Source organism: Bombina bombina, unplaced genomic scaffold (genome assembly GCF_027579735.1).
Source record: "Bombina bombina isolate aBomBom1 unplaced genomic scaffold, aBomBom1.pri scaffold_622, whole genome shotgun sequence".
NCBI lineage: Eukaryota > Metazoa > Chordata > Amphibia > Anura > Bombinatoridae > Bombina > Bombina bombina.
The window spans coordinates 88611-99381 of record NW_026510927.1 but is presented as its reverse complement, the minus strand read 5'-3'; the positions used below and the strand labels follow the sequence as shown (position 1 = coordinate 99381).

The window sequence follows — 10771 nt, the reverse complement described above, 5'->3', positions numbered from 1 at the left end:
TTTGTGTGTATGAGTATGTTTGTGTGTGTGTTTGTGTGTATGAGTATGTTTGCGTGTGTGTTTGTGTGTATGAGTATGTTTGCATGTGTGTTGTTTGTATGAGTATGTTTTTGTATATTTATTTTGTGCCTTATGTGCATGATTTTGTTCTTTTTCATCATGTGATCTTCTGTAAATGATTTCTCTGCTACCTGACTTATTTTTCTTTCAGTTTCATTATGAGACTGCAGCTATTTGTGGAAGAATTTGTTGCATAGTCCTCTAAACCCCCAAAGAAGCAACTTGTCTCCAAGAGGTAGGTACTGTGATATGAGAATGTTGTGAGAGAGGGTTACTGGGTGAGAGTCCTGTACTGTGATGTGAGAGGGGTGTGATAGAGGGTCACTGGGCGAGAGAACTGTACTGTGATATGAGAAGGGTGTGAGAGAGAGTCACAGTGCGAGAGTACTGTACTGTGATGTGAGAGGGGTGTGAGAGAGGGTCACAGTGCGAGAGTCCTGTACTGTGATGTGAGAGGGGTGTGAGAGGGTAACTGGGCAAGAGAAATGTACTGTGATATAAGAATGTTGTGAGAGAGGGTTACTGGGCGAGAGTCCTGTACTGTGATGTGAGAGGGGTGTGAGAGAGGGTCACTGGGCGAGAGAACTGTACTGTGATATGAGAAGGGTATGAGAGAGAGTCACAGTGCGAGAGTACTGTACTGTGATGTGAGAGGGGTGTGAGAGAGGGTCACAGTGCGAGAGTCCTGTACTGTGATGTGAGAGGGGTGTGAGAGGGTAACTGGGCAAGAGAAATGTACTGTAATATGAGAATGTTGTGAGAGAGGGTTACTGGGCGAGAGTCCTGTACTGTGATGTGAGAGGGGTGTGAGAGAGGGTCACTGGGCGAGAGAACTGTACTGTGATATGAGAAGGGTGTGAGAGAGAGTCACAGTGCGAGAGTACTGTACTGTGATGTGAGAGGGGTGTGAGAGAGGGTCACAGTGCGAGAGTCCTGTACTGTGATGTGAGAGGGGTGTGAGAGAGGGTAACTGGGCAAGAGAAATGTACTGTGATGTGAGAGGGGTGTGAGAGAGGGTCACAGTGCGAGAGTCCTGTACTGTGATGTGAGAGGGGTGTGAGAGAGGTTAACTGGGCAAGAGAAATGTACTGCGATGTGAGAGGGGTGTGAGAGAGGTTACTGGGCGAGAGTCCTGTACTGTGCACATCAGAATGTTGTGAGAGAGGGTTACTGGGCGAGAGTCCTGTACTGTGATGTGAGAGGGGTGTGAGAGAGGGTCACTGGGCGAGAGAACTGTACTGTGATATGAGAAGGGTGTGAGAGAGAGTCACAATGCGAGAGTACTGTACTGTGATGTGAGAGGGGTGTGAGAGAGGGTCACAGTGCGAGAGTCCTGTACTGTGATGTGAGAGGGGTGTGAGAGAGGGTAACTGGGCAAGAGTCCTGTACTGTGATGTGAGAGGGGTGTGAGAGAGGTTAACTGGGCAAGAAAAATGTACTGCGATGTGAGAGGGGTGTGAGAGAGGTTACTGGGCGAGAGTCCTGTACTGTGATGTGAGAGGGGTGTGAGAGAGGGTTACTGGGCGAGAGAAATGTATTGTGATGTGAGAGGGGTGTGAGAGAGAGTCATAGTGCGAGAGTCCTGTACTGTGATTTGAGAGGGGTGTGAGAGAGGGTCACAGTGCGAGAGTCCTGTACTGTGATGTGAGAGGGGTGTGAGAGAGGGTTACTGGGCGAGAGTCCTGTACTGTGATGTGAGAGGGGTGTGAGAGAGGGTTACTGGGCGAGAGTCCTGTACTGTGATGTGAGAGGGGTGTGAGAGAGGGTAACTGGGCAAGAGAAATGTACTGTGATATCAGAAGGGTGTGAGAGAGGGTCACTGGGCGAGAGTCCTGTACTATGATGTGAGAAGGGTGCGAGAGAGAGTCACAGAGCGAGAGTTCTGTACTGTGATGTTAGAGGGGTGTGAAAGAGGGTAACGGCAAGAGAACTGTACTGTGATGTGAGAAGGGTGTGAGAGAGGGTCACTAGGCGATAGACCTGTACTGTGATGTAAGAGAGGGTCACTGGACAAGAGCCCTGTGATGTGAGAGGGGTGTGAGACAGGGTTACCGGGCACGAGACCTCTACTGTGATGTGAGAAGGGTGTGAAAGAGGGTCACTGGAAAAGAGACCTGTACTGTGATGTGAGAGGGGTGTGAGACAAGGTCACTGGGCAAGAGACCTCTACTGTGATGTGAGAGGGGTGTGAGAGAGGGTCACTGGGCAAGAGACCTCTACTGTGATGTGAGAGGGGTGTGAAAGAGGGTCACTGGAAAAGAGACCTGTACTGTGATGTGAGAGGGGTGTGAGAGAGGGTCACTGGGCAAGAGACCTCTACTGTGATGTGAGAGGGGTGTGAGAGAGGGTCACTAGAAAAGAGACCTGTACTGTGATGTGAGAAGGGTGTGAGACAGGGTCACTCGGCAAGAGCCCTGTGCTGTGAGAGGGGTGTGAGACAGGGTCATTCGGCAAGAGCCCTGTGATGTGAGAGGGGTGTGAGACAGGGTCACTCGGCAAGAGCCCTGTGATGTGAGAGGGGTGTGAGACAGAGTCACTTGGCAAGAGCCCTGTGATGTGAGAGGGGTGTGAGACAGTGTCACTGGGCAAGAGCCCTGTGATGTGAGAAGGGTGTGAGAGAGGGTCACTGGGCGATAGACCTGTACTGTGATGTAAGAGAGGGTCACTGGGCAAGAGCCCTGTGATGTGAGAAGGGTGTGAGAGAGGGTCACTGGAAAAGAGACCTGTACTGTGATGTGAGAGGGGTGTGAGAGAGGGTCACCAGGCGCAAGACCTGTACTGTGATGTAAGAGAGGGTCACTGGGCAAGAGCCCTGTGATGTGAGAAGGGTGAGAGAGAGGGTCACCGGGTGCGAGACCTGTACTGTGATGTGAGAGGGGTGTGAGACAGGGTCACCGGGTGCAAGACCTGTACTGTTATGTGAGAGGGGTGTGAGAGAGGGTCACCGGGCGCAAGACCTGTACTGTGATGTAAGAGGGGTGTGAGAGAGGGTCACCGGGCGCGAGACCTGTACTGTGATGTAAGAGGGGTGTGAGAGAGGGTCACCGGGTGCGAGACCTGTACTGTGATGTAAGAGGGGTGTGAGAGAGGGTCACCGGGCGTGAGACCTGTACTGTGATGTAAGAGGGGTGTGAGAGAGGGTCACCGGGCGCGAGACCTGTACTGTGATGTAAGAGGGGTGTGAGAGAGGGTCACCGGGCGCTAGACCTGTACTGTGATGTGAGAGGGGTGTGAGAGAGGGTCACCGGGCGCGAGACCTGTACTGTGATGTAAGAGGGGTGTGAGAGAGGGTCACTTCAATAGCAGCAGAAGTTCTCAGCATTGGCAGAATAAATCCATATATTTAAAGGGATAGGAAAATCAAAATTAAATTTGCACGATTCAGCTAGAGCAGGTCATTTTAAGACACTTTTAAATTCACTTCTATTTTCAAATGTGCTTCATTCTCTTAGTATCCCTTGTTAAAAAATGAATACGCACATATCATACACCAGTGGGAGCTGCTGCTAATTGGTGCCTGCACACATTTGTCTCTTGTGATTGGCTAACTAGATTTGTTCAGCAGCTGGCAGTAGTGCAATGCTGTTCCTTCAGCAATGGATAACAAGAGAATGAAGCAAATTTGATAGTAGAAGTAAATTGGAAAGTTGTTTAAAATTGTATGTTCTATCTGAATCATAAAATAAAATGTTGGGGTTTACTATCCCTTTAATGTATTTGTTTATAAGAATTAGACATCTACCCTTCATGTATTTCACTGACTGTGACGTGCATCTTGGGTTGTCAGATGTCCTGTATTTAACTGAACAGTCCAGTATTTTAGCAAGCTGTAAAATCTATACAAAATTACTGGACACTAAGTAACAGCTAAATAGAAAGTTCCTTCTATGCATCTATTCATTACAAATATGGCCAACAAAGAAGTAACTGTGCATTTGCTATTATTTGTGTTCTACGTAATAGTCAGTGAACAATCAGGATAGTAAACTTTATAATTATTAAACGTTTATGTAGTTTAAATAAATTAGCTAATCACCAGAGTGTAAAAACTTTCTCAATACATTGTTTAATATAAGCTTGTTTTTCTACTGCCAAACTTTAATTTGAAGGAGCCAATCCACAGATAGAAGTTGCTACTGTCCTATCTTATAACCTCTGCTGAGGCCAGTTTGGAACAGATATGTAGCAGGGTTAGGTTTATGAAAACCGTTACATTAAAAGATAAGGAAGCAAAATAAATAATGAAACATTATTGCAGGAAGTGTTGTGTTTTACTGCATGTAATTTACATAGCTTCATAATTCACATGAATGCTTTAAAGGGACAGTAAAGTCAAAATAAAACTATAAAGATTCAGACAGAGAAGCATTTTTAAACAATTTTTCAGTTTACTTCTGTTATCAAATTTGCCTTGTACTCTTGGTATCTTTTATTGAAGAGTAAAACTAGATAGGCTCATAAGCGCTCAGTAATGTGCACGTCTTTAGTACACTATGGCAACAGTGTTTTGCAACATTGTATAACACAGCTACAAATAATGTTGCAAAACATTGCATGCTTCTGAGCTCTTACTAGTTTTAGTCTTCATTAAAAGATACCAAGAGAACAAAGCAAATGTGATAACAAAAGTACATTCAATTTTTTTTTTAAATTACATGCTCTATCTGAAAGATAAAATAATCATTTTGACAGTACTGTCCCTTTAAGTAAACCATATTTAACACATGAGAAAAAAAGTTTGAATGTTTAGTAATTTTCTGTCCCTTTAACTAGGAAAGCATATGTAGGTATGCAACATTGGAAAACTCTATTAATTAACCCTTTTGCTGCTAAGCCTTTTTCACACCTTTGTGCTAAGCAGGTGTGAGCTTGTTTTTGCTGATGAAACACTATAGTAAGTCATATTTATGTGAGTAACCCACACAAATGATATGTTATTTTTTTAGCAGAGCCAGCAGATTCAGAATACACCATTATGCTATATAAATTTCATTGCATATGAAAAATGTTAAAAAAATGTATATTATTTGTTAAGATTTTGGTAAATACCATTGAAAATAGCAGGTGAGCACTTTTATTACTGTGATCACCTTAGGTAACAAGAGAGGAGGAGAGTAGGATGTTGTGAGCAGAGCGTAGGGAATGGGGGGGGGGAGAGTATCTGGACACAAGGTCTGAGATATAGGGGGGAGCAGTGCAGTTGAGGGCCTTGTATGTCAGAGTTAGAAATTTGTGTTTAATCCTTTAGGCAAGAGAAAGCCGGTGAAGGGATAGGCAGAGAGGTGCAGCAGATGAAGAGCAATGGGTATGGAAGATGAAGCTGGCAGAGGCATTCATTATGGATTGTAAACGTGCTAGGTGGCAGCTAGGGACACCAGAGAGAATGGAGTTGCAGTATTCGAGGCAGGAAAGGATGAAAGAGTTGATTAAAATCTTAGTTGTGCAAGGAAGTGTAGTATTAGAGCTGTTTTTAAGGTGGAAGCGGCAGGATTTGGCCAAGGACTGAATATAAGGAGTGAAAGAAAGATCTGATTCAAGTGTGACCCCAGGACATCGGGCATGTGGGGTAGGGGTGATGATGGAGTTATCGACAGTAATAGAAAAATGGTAGGTGGAGATTTTGAAAGAAGGGGGGGGGGGGAGAATAAGGAGCTCAGTTTTGCAGAGATTTGGCTTAAAGTAGTGAGAGGATATCCATGATGTGATATGAGAAATACAGTTAGTGACAAGGGTTCAGAAAGAAAGAGATAGGTCTGGCGCAGAAAGGTAGATTTGTGTGTCATTGGCATAGAAATTATATTGAAACCCATGGGACTTTATTTAGGAACCTAATGATGACGTTTAGATTGAGAAGAGAAGGGAACCAAGGACAGAGCCTTGTGGTACCCCAATATAAAGTGGTACCAGGGCAGAGGATGCCCCATAAAAGGCTACACTAAAGGTACGGTTAGACAGGTAGGAAGAGAACCACAAGAGGGCTGTGTCGCAAATGCTGAAGGATAGGATGGTTTGGATCAAAAGAGTGTGGTCAACAGTATCAGTGGCAGACAGATCAAGGAGGATAAGCAGAGAGCAGTGGCCTTTAGACTTTGCTGTAAGTAGGTTGTTAGTAACCTTAACAATTGATGTCTCTGTTGAGTGATGGGGGTGAAATCCAGATTGCAGTGGATCAAGGAGGGAGTTTAATGTAAGGAAATGGGATAGACGTGCATATTGCTTTTGAACAAACTTTGAGGCAAGAGGGAGTAGGGAAATAGCGCGGTAATTGGATGGGGAGGTTAGATCGAGAGAAGTTTTAGAGATGAGGGAAATATACCGGTGCTGAGAGAGAGGTTGAAAATGTGTGGGAGTATACCTGTAAGGGTAGAAGAGAGGGAGGGGAGTAGCTGTGAGGAAATATGATTGGGAGGAAAGGTAGTGAGGTGAGAGGACTGTATAAGGCTAGAATTTCTTCCTCAGTAAGGGGCAAAAAAGCTGAATATATGGCTATGTGGGTTTTCGATGATTGCAAGCTTTTGAGGGGGTGGGAAACTGTAAGTATATTGAGAGCTGATTTTGTTTCTGATTAAGTCAATTGTGTTATTGTAGTGACTGGCAAAATCTTGATCTGAGACTGAGAGGGAAGTTGTATTTGTAGGTGGGGGTAGGCAGAGAAGAGTATTGAAAGTATAGAACAGATGTTTTGGGTTTGAAGAAAGAATAGAGATACAAGTAGATAAGTAATATTGCTTATAAAGGCTAAGGGCAGAATACTAGGAGTTCAAGATGAACTTGTATTGAAGAAAGTCAGGTGAATTCTGAGATTTTCTCCAGTATCGCTCAACAGTATGGGAACATCTGCTTAGGTACCTTGTCAGAGGATGAGTGTGTGATTTCCAAGCTATAGTAGGAGGGGCCAAATTCTCAAGGACTGATGTAAGGGTGGAATTATAGTGGCAGATTGGTCAGGGCAGGAAAAGGAGGAGATAGAAGAGAGCAGAGGTTTGAGAGAGCTAGCGATCTGTTGCTGATCCAATGACTTAATGCTTTTGTGAAGTTTGGTGTGAGGGGTAGAAGGAGGTATAGTTGTAGGGAGGGATATGATGTTGCAAGTGAGGAGATGATGGTCAGAATGTGGAAAAGGTGAGTTTGTGAAGTTTGAGATAGTGCATCGATAGCTAAAAATCAGATCAAGGGAGTGACCATCTTTGTGAGTGGGAGAGTCAGTCTATTGTGACAGACTGAAAGAGGAAATGAGTTGCAGAAGATATAAAGTAACAGGTAGAGAAGATCTTAAGCTAACAATCTAAAGGAGAAGGTGTAACACAGAAGGTGAAAGAGAAGAAATGTCAGATGTATGTGAATTAATGTGAAATTAGTAGATGTTAACAAGTCAACGACCTGAGATGAGGTATTGCATGTGGTATAGTCACATGCAGTGGCTCTGGCTGATTAAAGAGGATGGGGAGGGGCAAATACAGGGTCACATAGAGCAAAAAAAAAATGTGTAAAATAGGAGACTGCAGACATAATCACATATGTTCTGTAGGTGAACACAATGAGCTCGATTTATCAAGCTCTTCTCTAAACTGTGACTGCAGGTTCGCACAAGAGAACCTGCAGTCAGGAATTATCAAGCAGTGGTCATCAGACCGCTGCTTCCCTGCCCTGTTATCCACCTCTTAAGCCTATACATCTATGAGGAATGTTAATGTTACCACCAGTTTCCAAACTTTAACACCTCAATGAAAACAAGCCCCAGGGCCTAGTTTGCATTGAGATGGTAAAGTTCGGAAACTGGTGGTAACATAGAAAATCTCCTTAGGCTTTAATGGAGATAAATCTTTTTATCACCAGTTTCCAAAATTTACCATTTCAATGTCTTCCATGATCCATTTGTAAGTTTTAGTTGAGCCAAATCTATGGACTTTTTGGTAAATCTTGGTATATTATTTTTAGTCACTTTAAAAACACGACCTATAATCTTCAATCTTTTGGCTTGTTTGTCAACAGCTCAATAATGGTGTCTCAAAACGTGGGTATCTTCTCAAGGGATGGAGAGAGCTGCTACAGTTGGTTGGTCACATACCTCTTGACATTTCTAGCACTAGGGGACGTCCATCCTGTTTACATCACCAATAACAACTACCATAGTGTGAGAGAAAATATATCATTATGCAACTTTGCCATTTTGTATCACACAAAGAGAAGAGGAAGAGTTAATATCACTGATGTAACAGACTCTCTGTATGAGGATGAACTAAATATGTTATCACGTTCACTAGGTAAGATGATATTTATTACTCAAGCTAATAAAAATATAAGTGACTTATTGAGTTTATAGACAGAATAATGTGTAAGATTGAGACTATATGTCCTACAAGATCAGCTTTCTTTTATCACTTTACTATGCATAGCAATACAGGCACTTTCAGAGCTCAATGTGGCACCCCTGCACCTGTCAAAGCATCCCTGTTGATATAGTGGTGTGCCTTTAATCTACAGACCCCCAAGACCCGATATTTAAAGCCCAGAAGCCCATTTTAAAAACATCCCCCACATAGTTTTGAATGGTCAGGTGATTACTGTGGTGATCGCCCGGTGAGAATAATTTTGCATTTATTTAAAGGGACACTGAACCCAAAAAAATTATTTTGTGATTCAGATAGAGCATGCAATTTTAAGCAACTTTCTAATTTACTCCTATTAGCAATTTTTCTTCGTTCTCTTGCTATCTTTATATGAAAAAGAAGGCATCTCAGCTTTTTTTCTTGGTTCAGAACTCTGGACAGCAGTTTTTGATTGGTGGATGAATTTATCCACCAATCAGCAAGGACAACCTAGGTTGTTAACCAAAAATGGGCCGGCATCTAAACTTACATTCTTGCATTTCAAATAAAGATACCAAGAGAATTAAGAACATTTGATAATAGGAGTAAATTAGAAAGTTGCTTAAAATTTCATGCTCTATCTGAATCACAAAAGAAAAAATTTGGTTACAGTGTCCCTTTAAGTGGAAGTTAATTGGAGTCCCTATGTGCATATCAAAGTTATACACAGATACCCAAAGGTTCTTTTTTATATGTAGATAACCTTTTTCTCTTTTTACAACTGAGTTTAAAAAAAAAAATCACAAACACACACTATTTTAATTACAATATTGTTATTAAAATTGTAATACAAGTATACATTTTAATATACATTTTGTTGCAGAGTTCTCACGTCATGTTATAAAGATAGATAGAAACGTTCCCTAAAGACCTGTCTGTGCAGGGAAGCTTATCACCCGACTTATTAACAAACTAACTTCACTTAACTAACAGTTGCCCTCTATCTACTCACTAATATCATTCTCACCTTTGCAGTCCCCACCTCCTGTTTCCCATCCTCCTACCCATCTAGATTGTAAGTTCCCACGGGAATAGGGCCCTCAATAAGCCACAGCCTAATAAAATGGGTTGAGTTTGTAGGTATAATCAGATCTCATTACTTTATCACATTGTGTACATATACCGGCTTCTTTATCTTATATCTTTCCATAAGCCATTCACCAATACTTGGAGAGAACAATAGAAAATTAACATTTTATTACCTTATCTCTTCTATACCCCACTGGGAGTGTAATTTATTCTACTGGCTGTGTTAACACAGCTTGTCCTTTAGGCCAAAAACTTTCAGAATAGGTGGGGGACTGTACAGGCTAAAGAAACTATTTTAAATGCCAATATAAGGGTAATGGAAATAATTGTAAACAATTTAATAAACTCCAGCAGGTAAAGTGGATCATTGGGAACAAATTACAGGGGGGAAAATTTTTGGGTAAACTGTTCCTTTAAATATAAGCAGAACCTAAAAATCAAAAAGATCTTCGTACAGGAGGTGGAAAAGGCTCAGCAGTTAAAGGGTTAAACCAACTGAAAACCAATAATTCACAGCATATTTGAGTCTTAAATTAATTTACATGGAAAGTAAGGTTAATATAATGAGGCCTACCGCAACCGTAAAGCCGTTAACCGCAAATACGCTGGAATTCCGCAGTGCAATTATGGAGAGCCTGATTCCCCTTAGTTATCAAACCCTACAGATCGGCAAAAGTAGAAATTTGTGACGTAACGTTATTATAATAAAATTACATTAAACTATATTAAATTAATAATTAATCTAACCTAACTTTTATAATAAAATTACATAAAACTACAAATTAAATTAACTATATTGTATATTTAAACACCTAACCCTACTCAAATAATTTAAATCTACACAAAAAAATTACTAAATTAACAAAAACTAACAACTAAGTTACAAAAAATAACAAACACTAAGTTACAAAAAATATATTTTTTTTTATCAAAGCTTTAAACTAATTACACCTAATCTAAGGGCCCTATGAAAATAACCCCCCCCCCAAATAAATAAAAACCTTACCTACAATAAACTACAAATAGCCCTTAAAAGGGCCTTTTGCAGGGGCAATGTCCCAAAGAAATCAGCTCTTTTACCTGTAAAAAATAAATAAAAATACCCCCCAACAGTAAAACCCACCACCCACACAACCAACCCCCCAAATAAAAAGCTAACTAAAAAAACCTAAGCTCCCCATTGCCCTGAAAAGGGCATTTGGATGGGCATTGCCCTTAAAAGGGCATTTAGTTATTATTTATTATCCAATCAGCCAATAGAATGCGAGCTCAATCCAATTGGCTGATTGGATCAGCCAATAGGATAAAAACTC

The 10771-nt window shown here is 41.7% G+C and overlaps 1 protein-coding gene across 2 annotated transcripts in view; it reads left to right on the top strand.

The window, feature by feature from the left end:
- The first annotated feature begins 200 nt into the window (after positions 1-200).
- LOC128643529 (uncharacterized) overlaps positions 201-10771 on the top strand; it is a 28390-nt gene continuing 17819 nt past the window's right edge. For both annotated transcript variants that reach the window (XM_053696372.1, XM_053696371.1), the window contains exons 1-2: positions 201-295; positions 8053-8324. In XM_053696372.1, the coding sequence (XP_053552347.1) occupies positions 8060-8324 (265 nt within the window). In that variant the 5' untranslated portion in view covers positions 201-295; positions 8053-8059. The remainder of the gene's footprint in view (positions 296-8052; positions 8325-10771) is intronic.